Source organism: Salvelinus alpinus, chromosome 1 (assembly GCF_045679555.1).
Source record: "Salvelinus alpinus chromosome 1, SLU_Salpinus.1, whole genome shotgun sequence".
Taxonomy (NCBI): domain Eukaryota; kingdom Metazoa; phylum Chordata; class Actinopteri; order Salmoniformes; family Salmonidae; genus Salvelinus; species Salvelinus alpinus.
In genome coordinates, this window is record NC_092086.1 from 91,597,117 (window position 1) to 91,618,082 (window position 20,966).

At 45.8% G+C, this 20,966-nt stretch overlaps 1 protein-coding gene across 7 annotated transcripts in view; it reads right to left on the bottom strand.

The window, feature by feature from the left end:
* Positions 1-254: 254 nt before the first annotated feature.
* Positions 255-20,966, bottom strand: part of LOC139534198 (cell adhesion molecule DSCAML1-like) — an 88,039-nt gene continuing 67,327 nt past the window's right edge. Inside the window, exons 12-34 of one of the 7 annotated variants that reach the window (XM_071333120.1) lie at positions 20,533-20,732; positions 20,299-20,395; positions 20,074-20,202; positions 19,793-19,960; positions 19,558-19,628; positions 19,186-19,426; positions 17,824-17,970; positions 17,148-17,303; positions 10,023-10,162; positions 9,132-9,182; positions 8,569-8,722; positions 7,689-7,806; positions 7,334-7,497; positions 7,006-7,104; positions 6,354-6,542; positions 5,855-6,142; positions 5,433-5,588; positions 5,218-5,248; positions 4,877-4,998; positions 4,477-4,629; positions 4,076-4,276; positions 3,579-3,896; positions 255-3,446 (exon numbers count right to left, since the gene is read on the bottom strand). In XM_071333120.1, coding sequence (XP_071189221.1) covers positions 3,010-3,446; positions 3,579-3,896; positions 4,076-4,276; positions 4,477-4,629; positions 4,877-4,998; positions 5,218-5,248; positions 5,433-5,588; positions 5,855-6,142; positions 6,354-6,542; positions 7,006-7,104; positions 7,334-7,497; positions 7,689-7,806; positions 8,569-8,722; positions 9,132-9,182; positions 10,023-10,162; positions 17,148-17,303; positions 17,824-17,970; positions 19,186-19,426; positions 19,558-19,628; positions 19,793-19,960; positions 20,074-20,202; positions 20,299-20,395; positions 20,533-20,732 — 3,830 coding nt within the window. In that variant the 3' untranslated portion in view covers positions 255-3,009. Of the gene's footprint in view, positions 3,447-3,578; positions 3,897-4,075; positions 4,277-4,476; positions 4,630-4,876; positions 4,999-5,217; positions 5,249-5,432; positions 5,589-5,854; positions 6,143-6,353; positions 6,543-7,005; positions 7,105-7,333; positions 7,498-7,688; positions 7,807-8,568; positions 8,723-9,131; positions 9,183-10,022; positions 10,163-17,147; positions 17,304-17,784; positions 17,971-19,185; positions 19,427-19,557; positions 19,629-19,792; positions 19,961-20,073; positions 20,203-20,298; positions 20,396-20,532; positions 20,733-20,966 lie in introns of all 7 variants that reach the window. The other 6 variants (XM_071333111.1, XM_071333101.1, XM_071333150.1 and 3 more) reach the window with 6 other exon arrangements.

A 20,966-nucleotide genomic window follows, 5' to 3' on the forward strand; every position in this document is an offset into this window, starting at 1 on the left:
ATTCACTATTACCGGAATTAAGATGTGGAAGTCAAAAGTTTATGGAATGGATTCAACAAGTAAAAACAATAACATGCTAAATGACTTTTCCATTAGAATGTATTATTGCTATTGATGCTTTTTTATTTTCATTCTGGTATAATTATTATCCATCTTGATCATTCTTTGGTTCCAGTTCTGATTTCAGTTCCCAACAGTAGCAGTATGTGGCAGTGTATCAAGCAACGTTTAATTAAGAATGACAGAAACCATGGTGTATAGAAAGATAGCTTTATTGCACAAGGTGTTAGAATACTATTTTTGTTTGTTTTTCATTTAATTTAATAGAAATTTTTCTTTTAAACACAAGCAATTGCTATTAGAAGCAACTCAAATGAATGTTTGGAATCACCTCAACATTTTTTTTCTTCAAATTAAAAATTTTAGTACATTTCTTTCCCTCACCTTTGCCCTTTTACCAAGCATGCAATGTCATTTTTGAGGATGAACAAAGTACAAAAAATAATAATAAAAAAATGTGAATTTGGAACACTAAAATATATTTAACAAATGATAAAAATGCAACAAATTAGTATCAAAAACATAAAGGGAATAGAGAAGAATGACTACATTTGTTGCCCGTTGCGGAAATCAATGTTTATCAAATCAATATGTTGTTTTAAATTTGGAGTTGGGGCATGATTCAACCCTGATCTGTGGCACTGTTTTATTCTGACGAAAATAGCTCTTCATACAAAACTGTGTTTTATGTACAAGAGTTAACCTATAAACAACACCGACAAAGGTATTGGCGGTGGGTCCAGTACTGTATGCCCAAGGTGGGAGGGAGTTGAATAGGGAGAGCCAGTTGGGAGTGGCAGTTTTTCCTGACCCAGTCCAGTATATACACAAGTTCTGTATGTGTGACCTAAAGAGCTAGGAGTCCCTGATTTCACTTGGCTAAAACTGGCCAAAGATATAGGTGTGTCATACTTCAGTACTGTTTGGCCTCTGGAATCACATAAAAAAATAAAAAAACAGAAACAAGTTAAAAGGAACATATTCAATCAAAATGAACATATGGACGTAATCCAAAAACAAAAGAAATGACAAAACACTAGAATGGCGATGCTTCAATAGACATTCCAACAGGTTCCGGTGTTGATGTAGCCTCCATGTAGTAGCACAAAATGGAGCTGGGGATGAGGATGGACATGGCTATTGGGGATGGAGAAAGAAGTGGGGAAATATACAGTACTTAAGACAGGGCAGCATCAGAGACACCAATAGACCACTGACCACATCATCCTATCATATTCAAACTGAACACCCCGATTGGCTGGCAACGTCTCGCTGATAGACAGTTCACTTACTTCACATGATTATCCTCCTTGGTGCCGTGGCTGACATGTTGTATTGGAGGGAGGGAGGCAGTAATACATGGGCTGAGAGGTTGATAAAGGTTACAGGGCTACTGGTGTGTACTCTGTGTAGTAGCTAGCTGTGGGATACAGTAGCCGTGCTCTGATACCTGACTTCTGCTCCACTCACAGTGACCCTATAACCCCACTGGTACCACAGGTCAAAGGCCCATACCTGAGGCCCTGAGAGGTCATGGCCCTTCTTTACTCAAGTAACAGGTGAACGAAAGCAGAGAAATTATAGACAACAGTGTAGGTCGCCTTGGTTACACCCATTTTAAAGGAAATTATTTGGCTTCTGAAAAGTAAGTATACCAACCAATCACTGACAACCTCATGAGATACCAACTAAGAGGGCTTTGAGATGGACACTTTCTGTCTGGAAGTCACTTCCTTCCTCTCAGCCAGTCTACATACAGTAACATACAGAAAACCCTCTATATACACGTGCTCCTCCCTCTTCATAATACTCTTCTATTCTTTACCCCTCTTTCATTTTCACTGCTCTTCACATGATTGAGCGATTGTCTCCTTATATTTTTTTAAACATTTAAATTGTTGTATATTTTTATTCTTTGCCATAATTTCACTTAAATGACATGATATACTTATATAGAAATATATATGCGAAATCTTTAAAATACCAAATATTCTACATTTGTTAGTATTGCAAGAGCCCTGATGTTTTTAATTCATTGCTGGGTCATTTGGGTTGTCATGTTTCGGTCAAAAGCTATCAGATACTGTTGAGTTGGAAGGAGGAGGGGAGTTTGAGGAAATATCAACAATAAATGTGCTAAAATACAAACTCAATGTTCTGAGTGAGGTGAACCTGAAATCCTTCCTTATGGAATCTAGACAGAGAGAGTAACTGCCAATGGAGAGTGAGACTGGACATTGAGACATAGAGAGAGTAAGACGAGACTATAGGGGATAAAACTGGTAGTCCTGCAGGAGCTTCTGCTCAAACCTTAGAGGGCAGCATAATGTGTGTGAGGTTATGATGAACACTGATTTTTAGCCCAGCCTCTACTATCATTGACTTCATCAGCACGAGCAGTGAGCTTTCACCGTTCAGCTCCTCAGTAATACTCAATGGTTTGAAATGACCTTGGAGAACAGCTCTAGGTCTTCCTGTGTGTGTATGTGTGTATGTGTGTGTGTGTGTGTGTGTGTGTGTGTGTGTGTGTGTGTGTGTGTGTGTGTGTGTGTGTGTGTGTGTGTGTGTGTGTGTGTGTGTGTGTGTGTGTGTGTGTGTGTGTGTGTGTGTGTGTGTGTGTGTGTGTGCTCAAATTGAGCAGTGTGGCATCAGGCTAGAACTGGTGGTTAGTAGGAGATAGTAGTTTGTTTTATACAGGTCCAGGTGAGCATGAATCAGGCAGGTTACAATGGTCTCTGGTCATTCCTGGGAGGCAGAATCTAAAGTCTGAATAAAGACTAATCAGGCTACTGGGTAATTAGATGTTAGCTAGCAGTTAGCTGGGGATACCTGCTGCACTGCACTGCATGCCCTCGCTGACCTGATGTGTAGAACACTGGTGTGGGGCTGGGTGTGGGCCGGGCCAGACAGGAGTGTTTAGTCTTTGAGAGAGAGAAGGGGGGCTAGTAGCTACACCAGTGTGTAAGACTTAGAGTAGGCCCCAACCCCTTGCTTCTGCAGTCTGCCCAGCGCTGAGGAGCTATTCTCTAGCAGTGAGTCTCTGGAGCCGCCCATCTTTGTGCTGGAGCCAGTGGGGTTGCTGCTGGTACTGGAGGTGGAGGCTGTGGCTGCAGGGTTGGAGCAGGGCATGGTGAGAGTCCTCTGGGGCAGGGTGGCAGTGCCTGAGCTCACGCCCAGACTGCCCAACCCAGAGTGGCCTAGCGTCAGGGCCTGTTGCTTGGACGGATCCAGAGTCATATGACGTCCCTGGGTGTGGTACGCCCGCTGTGCCAGGCTGCGGATGGAGGCCTCCCTGGGCGGGACCGCAGGGCATGGGTCATGCAGTTCTGCCTGCTTCCGGAAGAAAGGATCCGTCTTCATGTAGAGCGGGAGGTTGCAGAATTCACCTAGCAACGAGGACAGAACAGAGAGAGGGAGGGGGGAGGGGCTTAGAGACCTGTTGAGATGTACAACAAACAGCCTGTGGCAGAGTATAATGTGGTGCCACTGTGCCAGAGAGGGTGGCTCTCTGTACTCACTCTTATTGGCACGGTGGGGGATGGGCACGGCCACGTTGGTAGGTCTGCCGCGGTCGTAGTCCTGGGGTTTGGGTGGCGAGGCGGTGAAGCGACACAGGCCTGTCTCGGATGGCGTGCTGAGTGATGTCATGCTGTCGGCCGGGTCGTTGGTGCCTGTGGTCATCTGGTCAGAGGAGCTGTCGGAGATGAAGCACTCTGTGATGGTGAACTTGGCATGCTGCAGGTGCTCCTCCAGTTTGGCGTGTTCGTAGGCCCGCGCCAGCTCCTCATACGTAGACGACGCACTCTCTGTGGACACCATGCTGTTACGACCCTTGTCTGGAAAAACAATAAATGCCATATCATATTAGAACAATGCAGTATGAAGTTTGCATACAGTACAGCTGTGCCAGTAGGCCTTTCAAGGTATCCTACAGGTCTGGTTTGGGGATGTAAAAGATAGATGTGTTAATGATGGGTCTTTAGTGGCGTTGTTGCCAGGGCGGCGCGGTACCCACCAGTATCCTGGGACAGGCTGGCGCTGTAGCTGTCACTCTCGGTAGCGGTGATGCCGTGGGAGCCCATGGTGCGCCAGTCAGAGGTCAGAGTCCTTGCGGAGGCTGTTGATTGGCTCTGGCCCGGCCTGCTCAGGGTCCACTGGCTGGAGTAGCGGTTTCTGGAGCTGTGGGCTGACTTCACACACTTCCTCGACACTGGGTCTGAGACAAGGAGAGAATAGGAGGAGGACAGTGAGAGGATAGAACTCACTCACTGGGTACTATTCATAACACGTATAATAATTTAGGGTGTAAGCATGTACAAACATTTTGGGTGTCAGCTCAAGTTAACTCCTACACATTACACTGTAATAAGACATATTTCCATACTATGCACATCCTAGTGTATGTGAAGTACTCACTGGTTCCAGGGCGGATGTCTGACATGTCAATCAAGGGCCCTGTGTTCTGGATGAGGGCAGGATGGTGCAGAGACACACCCGTGCAGAAGCTCTGTGGATTCACTGATTGGCTGAACTCTGTGTCCGTCACTGGGGCCACTGCCTTGTCCTCACCTATTGGATGTAAGAGATGAGGAAAACATATTATGACAGTTGTTCAAAATATCTGTGATAAACAATTAATCTCCCTTGTCAGATGTTCTCCTCATAGGCTGATTGTAACTCACACTCTACCAATATGTATTTAGTAAGTTGAGAGAAATAATTTGATTGGTTAGTTAGTGTACTGTAACTAAAGGCTATTTAATTGGACGATATTCCGTCTGATCAATCTGATTAGCTGCAGTGTGTCCATACTGACCTATCTGCTTGATGCCCTCCTTGTCCTCGATGAGCAGCTGGACACGAGGGATGTCGATGTGGAGCCGAGGACCCTGGGGAGGACCCTTCACTGGGGTGTCCATGCTGCGGTTGTTCTTACTGCTCAACACACAAAACAAGACACACACTTAGACTGGATCCACTGTCACATCAGCAGTACTTACATAGTGTACATGTATACATATATAACAGGAGTCTATTGGTGATACTTTAAAAGAGTTTACTGGGACTTGCAGGTATATTCAAAGATCCATCAAGATCCCCTGGAAAATGACACATCCATAACCACAGGCACCAATCAATCAAGAGTATTATCCTTACCTGATAAGCATCTCTGCAAGGCTCTTAGCATCTGTGAAAACAAACACAAATATCTTTATTAGATTATAATGGATCATCATGTGGATTAGGCAAATTATTTTGACGTGTTACCTTTAGTGCTTCTGAGTTATTTACTAATTTACTTATGGCTCTTCCTCTCTGTTCTCCCCTCCCCCTCTTCCCTCTCTTTCTCCCTCCTTCCCTTTGTTTCTCACCTCTGAGTCGTTTGAGTCTCTTCTCCTTGCGTTTCTTGCGGATGATGAAGAGCAGGGCGACGCCCAGGGTGACCAGGATGACAGGAGAGCCGATGGAGAACAGCTTCTTCACATCATCCCTGTCCTCCTGGGCCGAGTTTATAGGAGGGATGGTACCTGGGAGGGAGAGAAGGGGTGAGAGGGAAAGAGAGAGGGAGGGAAAGGGGGTCAGAGGTAGATTAAAGGACTGCTTTTACCATCACTTTCAAGCCCACTCACATTCTACTCCTCCCTCTCTCCTTCCCTTTTTTGGTCCTCCTCCTTATCCCCTTCTCTTTGATGACTGTAAGTAGCTCTGAATAAGATAGTTTACTAAAATGTACATGTAAATGTCAAAGCAGCAAGTGAGAGCAGTTATCTGGTAGAAACAGGAAGTGACTCACTGCCGTCATAGTCTGTGGTGGCAAACTGGGAGCTTTGGTTCCCACAGCCGGCGCTATTACAGGCCTTCATCTTCAGCTCGTACCAGGTGGCCTCCCGCAGCTCGCTGAGGAAGAGCTGGGCCGTGGCGTTGGCCTTCAGGCTCTGCCAGGCCCACGTGCCCTTGGGGCGGAAGTCCAGCAGCAGAGCGGTGATGGGGCAGCCTCCGCTGGTCCAGCCCTGCAGGTTGAGCCCCGCGTGGGTGGAGTTGATGTGGGTGAGCAGGGGCTGCTCCTTGTTGAACACGGGCTCTGCAGGAAAAGAGGAGAGACAGGGAGATAGTCAGACTGGCAGTATTGAAGTTAGTGTGTTAGAGTGGGGATGTAGTTTATGTGAGGTAAAACACAAGATGTGAGGTAAAATATAAAATCATGCCGTTTTAAAATTCAACTCTTTCTGCTCTTTCCTCCGCCACACCCTCTCACCTTCCCCCCTTCCCCTTGATCTTTCCTTTTCCCTCACCTCTTCCGTGGGTCTTAGCCTCGATGATCTCAGAGATGCGTCCTGAGCCCACACTGTTCTTGGCTGCCAGTTTGACCTTGTACCAGGTCCCACAGCGCAGGTTGTCCAGCCTGAAGGAACGCTCACTGGAACTAATGAACACATCCCTCCACTCCTCTGTGTTGTCCACTGAGTACTGCAGGACGAAACCTGAGGACACACAGGGATACACTACAGAATCATTTAAGCATTTCTTTATCATCTGCCAAATATACAAATAAACCATTTAAAAAACTATGAAATACTGTAAATGTCTAACAATTACAATATCCTCCCAGTTCAAATATTAAAGCCATATTACACAACCTGCACACACTCCATTGAGGCAAAATCAGGTCAGCTCTAACGGCTGTTACACCCCTTGAACACCAGGGGGAGATAAAGGATTTAGAATGCCCTCAGTGATACAGTACCTTCATTTGCTAGTATATCAGACATTAGGAGCTAAAAGTTAACACATTGACGGGAACCGAGAAAATCACACAAAAAGGTAAAAGGCTATATCAATATTATTTATATTTTTAGAGGAATTATCTCTCAGTGAGATACAGCAGCTGAAGAACTCTCAGACTGATCCTAATGCACTAAGGCCCTGGGGGAGGGAGTGGTGTACCTCTGATGGAACTGCCTCCGTTGTCCCCAGGGATCCAGGCCAGCGTGATGGAAGAGGTGGAGGTGGTGGAGACGGTCAGACGGGGCTGGTCTGGAGGAACTGAACATCCAGAGAGAGAACACAGTCAGACACCGTTAGAGTCAATCAGCACCACAGAGACCAGGCACAAACAGCACACAGTTACAGTGAGCAGATTGAGGGACCAGATAGAGAGAGACGATACACACACAGTCAGAGGAACACAGAGAAACCAGCTGAGACAACCCCAAAAGGTCCTCAGATCTCGCCCCACCCATACACTCAACCAGTCCAGTGTATCCCAACTCACCTTGCACCAGCAGGTTGACTATGATGGTGTCAAAGCCCAGGGTGTTGGTAGCCGTGCACGTGTAGTACCCAGAATCCTCAGCTTTGACGGAACGTAACACCAGAGTACCGTTGGACAGGATCTGACGCTGCCCGTCCACAGTCACAGGGATAGTCGAGTCCTCACTGAGACACACACATAGAGGATCCCAGTAAGATCATAATACAGCAACCTCACACCTCTATGGTAGACTTAACCCTGACCTGAACCTTATCTTCCAAAACCCAGCATTGGCACCAAGTCTAAACTTTCTCCTAGCATTGATTGTGAGTTCCCCACTTTACTTCCATTGAGGATGAGTTTGGAGAGTTCTGACCTGTCTTTGGTCCATTTGATGGTGGGGGTGGGTTCTCCCACTGAGCTGCAGGGCAGACGGACCTCCTTCACCCAGGGAGTAGTCACTGTGCCCCCGAACGACAGGATCTTAGCTGGGGCTGCAGACAGAGGGCAGGTGACACAGGTTAAACTGGGATGTCACATATATACACACACACACACACACACTGAATGTGCTCACGTACACATGCACACATGCACATTCACACACTTAGGCACCCAGGCACATTTACAGCCAGACAAACACTCTAACCTCCCTGCTCTGTTTTCTCTTTCTTGATGTGTAAACATCTTTCTCTAGTGTTTGCAGAGTGATCCTGGTATTGAGTAGGTTAGCCTGGAGGGTTGCCTTTTACCCGCTGTTATGAGAGCAGAGCTTTGGAGTGCCCCCCCCCCCTCCTCCTATCCCTCCGTCTCGCTCAGTCCATCCATGCTCCATAGATTCTCCCCAGTATTGATCCCTGTCCACCCCCCTCCCTAAGGTCCAGTTTACTGGGTAGGCCCTGTTCATCACCACATAATTAACAACAGTGTTTCCTGCTACACCGCCAGCCCTCAATCAATACTACAGCTGTCAGTCAATAGAGAGAGAGAGAGAGAGAGAGAGAGAGAGAGAGAGAGAGAGAGAGAGAGAGAGAGAGAGAGAGAGAGAGAGAGAGAGAGAGAGAGAGAGAGAGAGGAAGAACTTGGGATAGAGAGGGAGAGAGAAGAAAGGTACAGAGAGACAGATGAAAGCCCTCTGTGTAAGACAGACTATTTATGAAATTCATCTTCCTCTTTTTTCTTCTTCTCTTTTTAAATAACCTTTACACAAATCCCTCCATCCCTCCTCAATTACCCCTCATCCCCTCCTCCCTTACCTTTCCCAGCAGGCTCCACGGTGACCTTTTCGCTGATGTTGCCGCGGCCAGCAGTTGTCACAGCGGAGGCCCAGATGAGGTACTGTTTACCGCGGGTCAGATGGGTGATCCTGTAGAACAACATCTCTGGGTTGGCCTCATACTCACTGGGAGCCTGGGGGAGAGATATACAGGTTCGATTATTAACACTGTGTAATATCATGGTATAATGGTACAGTAGCACTTTGGAAGGGCTGCTTGGCATCTATGGTCTAATGGCACGAGGGAAGCCCAGATGACTTGAAAGAGAACTAAGGAGTTTAGAACTAAAGAGTATAACTCATGCATGTATGCAGGCACGCAACACACACACACACACACACACACACACACACACACACACACACACACACACACACACACACACACACACACACACACACACACACACACACACACACACACACACACACACACACACACACACACACACAAACACGCACACACAAACACATGCACCACCTCCCTCATCTGTTCATCACTCAATACCCATCTTCACCTCTTTTTCCATTTGCCTCATTTACCTTTTTCTCTCTTTCTCTCTCCCTCCCTATCTCAGCCTCTACCCAGGCTTGCTGGGAAGCAGGGTGGGTATGACAGAGGGATAGAGAGAAGAAGGGAGGGGAGGAGGGAGAAGGGGTGAATGTGGGGCTCTGGGGGGGGTGAGTAACAGGAACATTAGAACATTCCTCCAGCGTGGAGGCAGCAGTGTAGTGGTGATCCAGGGAGTGATACAGAGAGATAATGAAAAGAGGAACAAAAGCACTCTCATCTCTGTGTGACTGATACCCTGCTCTGCTCCTCCCTCCCCCGTCTCCCTCCTTCTCTTCTCCATGCTCATTTACATGGTACTCATCCACATAGGGTGAGGATTTGTGAATGATAAGAAAGTGGAATTCTTCCATGATAGCAGAATTTTATTGGATTGTGTGTGTGTGGTCTGAATGTGTGCCACCATAAAATGTGTGTGTGTGTGTGCGTGTGTGTGTGTGTGTGTATGTGTGTGTGAGAGAGAGAGAATAATGTAGATGTGTGAAAACTGCATAGCTAGTGCAGACCTGTGTGTGTGAGAGCTCCTGATGCTGCAGTGGGCATGTGTGAGCTTGTTCACTGCTTCATTTGCATATCTACGTCTCATCCCGTTGCCAAGACAACCTCATCTGTTCATCTGGGAGGGCAGGAATAAAGCGACGGAGCAAACACAGTGAGATGGAGACACACCCAAACACACACACACACACACACACACACACACACACACACACACTGAGTGTTGGTTACTAATTAATTATCCATCAAGTGCTACATCATGCATTCACATCATGTGTTGTCATTAGGGCCTTAATTCTCTGCCTCTCCAATACCTGTAACTGCGCCTCCCCCATCCCATACTCTGCCCTCTCAGTGGTACTTACCGGCTGTCCGGAGCCTGGGCTGGAGCAGTAGATGGTGTACTTGCGGATGACACCATTGGGTTTATGGGGGGGTAGCCAGGACACGACCACACTGTTGGGAGATGAGGGCACGGCTTTGATACCAGCTGGAGGACCTGGGACTGGAGAGGATACACAACACATAGACAGGTCAGCAGAGCTGTGTGTGTGTGTGTGTGTGTGTGTGTGTGTGTGTGTGTGTGTGTGTGTGTGTGTGTGTGTGTGTGTGTGTGTGTGTGTGTGTGTGTGTGTGTGTGTGTGTGTGTGTGTGTGTGTGTGTGTGTGTGTGTGTGTGTGTGTGTGTGTGTGTGTGTGTGTGCGTGTGTGTGACTGGGTACTAAAGCCATGTTCAAGTAAACACGGCTGTGTGCAGGCGCGTGGCTATTTCCATGCGCGTGGGTGTTAAAGCCGTGTTAAAGTGAGCAGGGTAGTTTGCAGATTGCCAGTCTTATCCTGTGCTGTAAGCCGCTCTGGGAGGACTTGGAGGAGGTCCCCTGGGGAGAGGCCAGGCCCGGGCCAGACCAGGGCCAGCGGTGACATATGTTCACTCAGACACCGTGGTCAGCGGTTCTGCTCTGCTCGCTCTGCTCTGACACCCTGCAGTCTAACTCTCTAACCCCTAAACAGATTAACACACACCAGGCTCCTCCTCATGCTCACTGCATGGCCACTTGACTGAGACGCCTAAAGAGCCATAAAGCCTCAATAGTCTCCCACTGTCCACACATACAGTACACTGGACCTTATTCTAAGAATACAACCCGTTCATCAGATAGAAATGCATGGGTCTCCCTGGGTTACAAGGGAAAGGGTTCAAATGAATACTGTGAGGCTACACTACATTAGACCTTCCTCCATGTACTGTACTGTACAGCAGGACCTAAAGCAGGGACATGAGAGGGGAGGGAGTGAGGGAGGAGAGGGTTAGGGGCAGCCCCAAGGGGAGATGAGAGGGGGGATGGGGGGGGTTATAGGAGAAATGCATCATTATCATAACTGGGCCTTCATGTCAGAATGGGAGGGGGGGGGCGGGTTAAGCTCCATCTGCTGCCCAAAATCTGCACGTTCCCAGTCCAGACTGTCTGATCCACTGTCAGACAACCCAGTGATGAGGAGTCATATACAGTCACCTACAGTACACTACTGCTGAACAACTAGCTACTTCTAACCATGGTCTTAACCATCACCATGACTATGCATCCCAAACCACAGCTACCAAAAGCCTTCAGAGAGAAAGGGACAACCTCAGCCTCCCAAAGAGCCTCAAATACCAGGGACCAGCAGAGAAGAGCATGTGGCACAGGAGGGATAACATAGATGAAGTCTAATGTACCACCAAGGCTAAAACAGTATATATAGGAAGTATTACAAAGAGCTAACAAAGCATCTAGTAAAGCAGGGCAAACCGAAAAGGGCTAACATGTCTCTTGTCCTCCATCCATCAACCCATTTTTCTTTCTTTTCATCTTTTGTCTCTCGCTCCTTCGCCCGGGCAGGCCCAGCTGTGCCACCTCTCCCTCTCTCTCATTCTCCTCTCTCTCTCCATCCCCCTCCTCCTCCTGTTTAGGGGAGTGAAGGAGACAGGGATCGGCCTGTAATCCCACCTTCAATGGTGTAAGCACAAAATTAATTATCTCTAATCCAGGAGGAGTTAATCCCTGGGCCTGACTGCCTGGCTGGTTGGCTACTTGTGTCCAGGGGGGTTGTGGGCTGCAGGGCTGGGTGCTGTGGATCAGTCTCCTTCCTCTCCCTCATTCTGCCTCTGCCCCTCCTCTTCTATCCCCTATCTCTAGTCCCAAGCCCTCAGCCAAGGGCCCAAAGCCTCTTAATTCTCATTAGCACTGGTAATGGGGCCTCACTACACAAATGAGCTTTAGTCATGGGCTTGAGATACACCCTGACACTCTTCTCTATCCCCCCATGAACACACACACAGCCTCCCTCTAAGCTTCTCCTCTCTTCCAAGCAGTGTGCATCTCAGTGTGACTGTGGTTCTATCTTTCTGTGGTATATACAGTGGGGAGAACAAGTATTTGATACACTGCCGATTTTGCAGGTTTTCCTACTTACAAAGCATGTAGAGGTCATGTAATTTTTATCATAGGTACACTTCAACTATGAGAGACGGAATCTAAAACAAAAATCCAGAAAATCACATTGTATGATTTTTAAGTAATTAATTTGCATTTTATTGCATGACATAAGTATTTGATACATCAGAAAAGCAGAACTTAATATTTGGTACAGAAACCTTTGTTTGCAATTACAGAGATCATACGTTTCCTGTAGTTCTTGACTAGGTTTGCACACACTGCAGCAGGGATTTTGGCCCACTCCTCCCTACAGATCTTCTCCAGATCCTTCAGGTTTCGGGGCTGTCGCTGGGCAATACGGACTTTCAGCTCCATCCAAAGATTTTCTATTGGGTTCAGGTCTGGAGACTGGCTAGGCCACTCCAGGACCTTGAGATGCTTCTTACGGAGCCACTCCTTAGTTGCCATGGCTGTGTGCTTCGTGTCGTTGTCATGCTGGAAGACCCAGCCACGACCCATCTTCAATGCTCTTACTGAGGGAAGGAGGTTGTTGGCCAAGATCTCGCGATACATGGCCCCATCCATCCTCCCCTCAATACGGTGCAGTCGTCCTGTCCCCTTTGCAGAAAAGCATCCCCAAAGAATGATGTTTCCACCTCCATGCTTCATGGTTGGGATGGTGTTCTTGGGGTTGTACTCATACTTCTTCTTCCTCCAAACACGGCGAGTGGAGTTAGACCAAAAAGCTCTATTTTTGTCTCATCAGACCACATGACCTTCTCCCATTCCTCCTCTGGATCATCCAGATGGTCATTGGCAAACTTCAGACAGGCCTGGACATGCACTGGCTTAAGCAGGGGGACCTTGCGTGCGCTGCAGGATTTTAATCCATGACGGCGTAGTGTGTTACTAATGGTTTTCTTTGAGACTGTGGTCCCAGCTCTCTTCAGGTCATTGACCAGGTCCTGCCGTGTAGTTCTGGGCTGATCCCTCACCTTCCTCATGATCATTGATGCCCCACGAGGTGAAATCTTGCATGGAGCCCCAGACCGAGGGTGATTGACCGTCATCTTGAACTTCTTCCATTTTCTAATAATTGCGCCAACAGTTGTTTCCTTCTCACCAAGCTGCTTGCCTATTGTCCTGTAGCCCATCCCAGCCTTGTGCAGGTCTACAATTTTATCCCTGATGTCCTTACACAGCTCTCTGGTCTTGGCCATTGTGGAGAGGTTGGAATCTGTTTGATTGTGTGTGGACAGGTGTCTTTTATACAGGTAACGAGTTCAAACAGGTGCAGTTAATACAGGTAATGAGTGGAGAACAGGAGGGCTTCTTAAAGATAAACTAACAGGTCTGTGAGAGCCGGAATTCTTACTGGTTGGTAGGTGATCAAATACTTATGTCATGCAATAAAATGCAAATTAATTATTTAAAAATCATACAATGTGATTTTCTGGATTTTTGTTTTAGATTCCGTCTCTCACAGTTGAAGTGTACCTATGATAAAAAATTACAGACCTCTACATGCTTTGTAAGTAGGAAAACCTGCAAAATCGGCAGTGTATCAAATACTTGTTCTCCCCACTGTATATATTTATAAACTGGGTGGTTCAAGCCCTGAATGTTGATAGGCTGACAGCCTTGGTATATCAGACAGTATACCACGGGTATGACAAAACACATATTTTTACTGCTCTAATTACGTTGGTAAAACGTTTATTATAGCAATAAGGCACCTTGGGGGTTTGTGGTATATGGCCAATATATCATGGCTAAGGGCTGTATCCAGGCACACCGTGTTGCGTCGTGCGTATGAACAGCCCTTAGCCGTGGTATATTGGCCATATACCATACCACCTTGGGCCTTATTGCTTAAATATACACTACTGTTCAAAAGTTTGGGGTCACTTAGAAATGTCCTTGTTTTTGAAAGAAAAGCAACATTTTTGACAATTAAAATAACTGCAAATGGGCTATGGGATACAGGGGGTCGAGGGTGGTCTGAGGGTGGTCCCAACTCGGGATGAGGAGGGCTTTTAGCGGGTGGAATAGTAGGGACCAATTGGAGGTTTACTTAGTAGCAATGCAAATATCACGGTACAGCTATATAGACACTCAATCATCATGTTACTTTTTAATGGTACGTTTACAAACATACATTTTGATCAAAATAATTGAATGTTGTGTCTCATTATGGTAAGTGGTGAAATAAGTATAGCCAGTTACAATTGTAATGGCCTAGTCATACAAAAGTTATACTTAAATCCAAACTGGTTCTCTAGTAAATTGGTACGAATGTCTCATCCTATGTTCAAGAAGGGCCTTTTTCCCTTTATTCAGATTACACCTGCCCACTTTCGGTTGTTTGAAAAGGAAATAATCTCCAAAATATCTTTATTTTTTAAACAAGCCTTAGAAAGTTGGTTGCAATTTCAGTTTAATCCACCTGAAAAGACAGAACAAATAATACAACAAATATTGTGGTTATTTTCAAATATACTAATTGATTTAAAAAAAATGTATTTTTCGAAGAAATGTTTAAAAAAGGTATAATTTTTGTGAATGATATCATAAATAGGACTGGTGGAGTTATGTCACACATGCAGCTAACACAGACATATGGAAATGTCTGCTCTACCCAAAATTACAACCAATTAATTGCAGCATTACCACAAAAATGGAAGAGGCAAGTAGAAGGGGAAAAAAGTAAGGAACTTGTGTGTCGGCCCTGTATTAAAGAACATAAATGGTTAAAGAAAAGTGTGATAAATAAAAACATATACCAATTTCATTTAAGGACCAAAAAACTGACAACTGTCCCATATAAATGGCAAAATAGTTGGGAAGAGATTTTCGATGTACCCATTCCATGGCACATGGTTTATGAATTGATACGCAAAACAACGCCGGATTCAAAACTTCGAATTTTTCCATTTAAATGACTATACAAAATTCTTGCAACTAATAGAATGTTATATACAGTATATGGGGGATACAATCTTCCCAGCTCTGCAGATTCTGCTGTGAGGAGGCAGAGTCATTAGATAATTTATTTTGGTATTGTCCATATGTAGCTCGTTTTTGGTCACAGGTCCAGGAATGGCTGAAGAATTGCAACATTTGCCTAGAACTAACGCTACAGATAGCAATACTGGATGATTTGAAAAGCCATAGTCAATCAATCAATAATATAATAATTATTTTAGCAAAAATGTTTATTTTTAATTTACAATCTGTAGAAGCTATGAGAATAGAAAGGTTCAATTATTTTGTGAAGCATCACAGCACAGTTGAAGAATATATGGCAAATATAAATCTGAAATGGATGATGTTGAGAGATAGATGGGAGGGGTTGAATGGAGCTGAAGGGTGGGACTAATAACAAGATAAACAATGTAAAACATACGGGATCTGTAAAATGTATATAGGTTCGGAACTTTTGTGAAATAGCACAGTTACAAATAGAACTACAAATAGGACATCAGAAATAGAGGAAGGACTAAGAACAAACAAGAGAGAACTATTGTAAAGTAGACTGTGTCTGTAAAATGTGTATAAGATGTATAAATTGAAAGTAAAAGCCGAAGTGTTTATTCGTTTACTCCAATTGGGGGATCGGTGGTAGGGTTTGCGGGGAATAATAATAAAGGTATATTCTTTTTAAAAGTATGTATGTCTATATAGGTATGTGTATGTATTATGTGTATGCATGCGTGTATAGATATATTTACAAAAAATATATATGGGGGATTGGAAATGATGCAGACAATTACATTGATGGAAGCAACATTCTTTCCTCAATATTAAACTGATCCACCCCTTAAAAAAAAAAAAAAATAATAATAACTGCAAATTGATCAGAAATACAGTGTAGACATTGTTAATGTTGTAAATGACTATCGTAGCTGGAAACGACAGATTTTTAATGGAATATCTACATAGGCATACAGAGGCCCATTATCAGCAACCATCACTCCTGTGTTCCAATGGTATGTTGTGTTAGCTAATCCAAGTATATCATTTTAAAAGGCTAATTGGTCATGAGAAAACCCTTTTGCAATTATGTTAGCACAGCTGAAAACTGTTGTGCTGATTAAAGAAGCAATACAACTGGCCTTCTTTAGACTAGATGAGTCTCTGGAGCATCAGCATTTGTGGGTTCAATTACAGGCTCAAAATGACCAGAAACAAAGACCTTTCTTCTGAAACTCGTCAGTCTATTCTTGTTCTGAGAAATGAAGGCTATTCCATGCGAGAAATTGCCAAGAAACTGAAGATCTCGTACAACACTGTGTACTACTCCCTCCACAGAACAGCGCAAACTGCCTCTAACCAGAATAGAAAAAGGAGTGGGAGGCCCTGGTGCACAACTGAGCAAGAGGACAAGTACATTAGAGTGTCTAGTTTGAGAAACAGATGCCTCACAAGTCCTCAACTTGCAGCTTCATTAAATAGTACCCGCAAAACAGAAGTCTCCACGTCAACAGTGAAGAGGCGACTCCGGGATGCTGGCCTTCTAGGCAGCTTTGTTTCTGGCCATTTTGATCCTGTAATTGAACCCACAAATGCTGATGCTCCAGATACTCCAGATACTCAACTAGTCTAAAGAAGGCCAGTTTTTTTGCTTCTTTAATCAGGACAACAGTTTTCAGCTGTGCTAACATAATTGCAAAAAGGTTTTCTCATGATCAATTAGCCATTTAAAATTATAAACTTGGATTAGCTAACACAACGTGCCACTGGAACACAGGAGTGATGGTTGCTGATAATGGGCCTCTGTACGCCTATGTAGATATTCCCTTAAAAATCAGTTGTTTCCAGCTACAATAGTCATTTACAACATTAACAATGTCTACACTGTATGGTCGATCAATTTGCAGTTATTTTAATGGACAAAAAATTTGCTTTTCTTTCAAAAACAAGGACATTTCTAAGTGACCCCAGACTTTGGAACGGTAGTGTATATATGGGTTAAAGTCTATATCAGTGGGAGGATAATGTATATGTGTGTGTTCACAGAGAGTGTTTGCGCATGTGTGTGTCTGCGCAAATGCACATGTGTGCGTGTACTCACGGTCCTCGCGGGTTTGGATGTACAGGACATTGCTCCTGACCCCGTCCCCAGCCTGTGTGTAGGCCAGCACCTGGACACTGTAGTTAGTAAACTTCTCCAGCCCTCTCAGCTCCACCTGCTCACGAGTTGTAGTGATGTTTTGCATCTCTCCCCATTCTGAGAGAGAGAGAGAGAGAGAGAGAGAGAGAGAGAGAGAGAGAGAGAGAGAGAGAGAGAGAGAGAGAGAGAGAGAGAGAGAGAGAGAGAGAGAGAGAGAGAGAGAGAGAGAGAGAGAGAGAGAGAGAGAGAGAGAGAGAGAGAGAGAGAGAGAGAGAGAGAGAGAGAGAGAGAGAGAGAGAGAGATTAAGCCTTGTTTGTTCATACATCACAATGCACAAATTGGGAGGAAAATACAGGTTAGGCTCAAGGGGTCAAGGTAAACATACAAATAATATATTCCAGGTAAATCCCATAGACAGACAGATAGGGAATGGGGTGTGTGAAGGGTTAGGAGACAGATGAGGAGAAGGGGTGTGGGGCAGGCTAGGGCACAGTTTGGGAGTGTGTTATGTGTTCAGACACACACACACGGACAGATAGACAGGCAGGTGAGGCCATGGGTTTGGGGTGGAGTTAGAATGATAGTAGTGATAATTACTCTGCATCGGCCCCTGTGCCTGGCCCCCACAGCACCCACCTCCGTCGGGGAAGAGGGACCAGAACACCACACGGTAGCCCTTCAGCACGCCATGCAGCGTCAGACGCGGGGGCTCCGCCCACGTGATCACCGCTTCGTCTGACGTCACCGAGATAGCCCGCACGTTCTGGGGCGGCTGGCTGGGCACTGGGGGTAGGAGAGAGGTCAAAGGTTAACATCACAGAGGACCATAGTGTACCTTATTGAACACAGTTGTCTGCGACTAATAGGACGGAGATACAGTAATAGTAATAAACTGCATAACATTCCCAAAATACTATTTATTCCAATCTTCAATTTTCAATCACTGCAATGGAGAGAGAAAGAGAGAAGTATAAAGTGAGGGATGGCAGAGAGAGAGGCAGGTATAAGGGAAAAGGGAAAGAGGAATACACTGTATCATTTACCAGGCGAGTCTTGACTGTTAAGGGTTAACTTGGAGGAAGGGGGGATGGTGATGAGAGGCAGACGGCGGATAAAAAGCAGAAGTGTGCGGACGGAGGACAATGTGTCCAGCTGTGTGATAATTGCAGCTGTAGAAACAGCAGCAAGCAGACAGACAGACAGAGAAAGACAGAGAGTGTGTGTTGTAGTTACCATCACTACTAACTAATTATCATAATCAGGATCTACATCTATCTCTATCATTAAGGCTGTACACACGGGGGGAGGCTGAGGGACTAAGATGTTGTCTGTCTGATGTAAAGATAAAACAGAGAGTAGCGAAAGAAGGAGAAGGGGGATTACCCAATGAAAGCAAAGGGAGAAATAGATTCAGGAGAGAAAAAATGGAATGAACCAACAAAAATATGGTGTAAACAAGAGAGGGAATAGAGAGATAACCAATGAAGGGGAGAGAGGGAGAGGGAGAGGACGAGAGAGAGAGGGAGAGAGGGAGAGAGAGAGGTAGAGTGGGCAGGCATATTCAGAGAGTAATGGGGTCTCTCGCTCTCTCAGTCTACTGAGGGAGCTAATTAAAACAGGAGAATGATGGGGGATGTGCTGCATGTTCATTTCCTCCATTTTGTCTCAGAGACTGTGTGTGTGAGAGTGTGTTTGCACAACTGAATCAATGTGTGGGTGCATCTTTATTTGCTGCTTTTCCACTCTATTCTTACATGATTGGACTCAAATTAAAGAAATCTACCCCTTCTACTAGCAAAGTATGAATCTCTCTTTCTCTATCTCTCTCTATCTCGCTATCTCTCTCTATATCTCTCTCTCTATATCTCTCTCTCTATCTCTCTCTATATATCTCTCTCTATATCTCTCTCTATATATCTCTATCTCTCTCTCTCTAGCTCCCTCCCTCTACCTTCATCTATCCCCCTCTTTCTCTAACCTCCCTCCCTCCTGTCTTACCATCCTCCAGTGTGGTAGCGTTGATCTCAGTGCTAGAGGGGCCAGTGCCAGCCCTGTTGAAGGCCTGGACCACCACTCCATACTGGGCAAACTTCTTCAGGTTGTCCAGGGTGTACACCTCACTGTCCCCTGTGGCCTTCATCTCCACAATGCTGTATTGGCCGTTACTGCCCGGCCCGTTCTCACGGTAACCGATCTGGTACCCCCGGATCACCCCGTTCTGAAGCTCCTTTCTGGGGGCCTGAGAGGGAGAGGCAAGGGACAGCTCTGTTAGGATACTGACTGGAGATTAATGACAGTTAGTTTCAATGTCTCACTTATTATGGTATTATAGCATAAAGGAAGAGAGGCATGATGGTTAATGAAGTTTACCCTCCATGTGACCCGTATGCTCTGAGACGTCATTGGTTGGAGGATCACTTCCATAGGGGGCCCATCAGGTTCTGTTGAGGTGAGAGGTTGAAATAAGTGTTTCAATAGCACCAAACAAGGCATCATTTTAAATAAGTGTGTGTCTATGTGTGTGTGTTTGTGTGTGTGCTTGTGTGCGTGCTTGTGCATGTGTGTGTGTTTGCGTGCGCGTTTGCGCGTTTGCGGTTAGACTTACGTGCTTCCTCAGTGCTGATGGTGAGCTCCTTGCTAGGCTGGCTGCGTCCGATCCTGTTGTAGGAGTACATGCGGATGCTGTAGACACAGGCAGGGTGCAGCTCCACAATGTTAGCCTGGTTGTTAGTGGGGGAGATGTTCCTGGTGGTGTACTTGTGATCCCAAGTATCTGTAACAAATAGAAGCAGATAGAGAGGACATTAGGGGACCAGAGAAAAGGGAGTTAGATTGAGGACAATAGGGATGTGAGGGTTTACAGGGTTGGACTGGTTGGACTCGTACCAGACTTGTTCTTATACTCGATGTCGTAGCTGGTGATGATGCTGTTGCCGTCGAACCTCTGTATCCAGCGCAGGTTCATACTGCGGTCCTTCACCTCTCTCACCTCCAACTCAGGAGGGTCAGGAGGCTCTGTGTGTGTTAAAGGAGGAGGTTGGGTATACATTCAATCACTAGTCAGTCAACAGTGAGCCTATGTGCAGTAATAGCAGTGAGAGAGATACGCACCTTGCACGGTAAGCTGGATGAGTCCTCGCCCCTCTCCGTATGAGTTGATGGCATGGCAGGAGAAGAAGACTGAGTCCCCGCGCTCCGCTGGCTTTAGCTACATGGGGACAGCAACACACAAAATAACCCTTTTTGCACTTTGATCTCAACTCAATTGGGCTAAAATTCTAAATTCTAATGCCCTCCAATTTCAATTCTCTCTCAACATTTTGCCCTCTTTCCTCAGTGTCTGACCTTGAGTGTGGAGATGACCTCGTCCCCCTTCTTGTTGATGGTGATGGAGTAGCGGGGGTTCCTCTCAGCATCGATGACAGTGTCGCCCCTCTCCCATCGGATGATGATGGGCTGCTCCCCCCGCGCTGTGCAGTTCAGCTCCTTCATCTGGCCCTTGATGGCCATGGTGGTGTTGGGGTGCGACGTGATCATGGCTGGAACTGGAGACACACACAGAAGAAATATTCATGAATGTGATGAATAGATATGGGGGAATGAGAGAAGGAAAGAGGGATGGGTATTAGAAAAATCGAGGTACTGTACAGGTGTGTTGAAAATAGAAATCTCAATTTATTCCCTCCATCACTCTCTATTTTCATTTCACGCTCCGAGCCCTCGTGGCCCTCTCACACCCCCTCCTCTCTTCCCCGTCTACCTCCTTCCCTCCTCTTCGC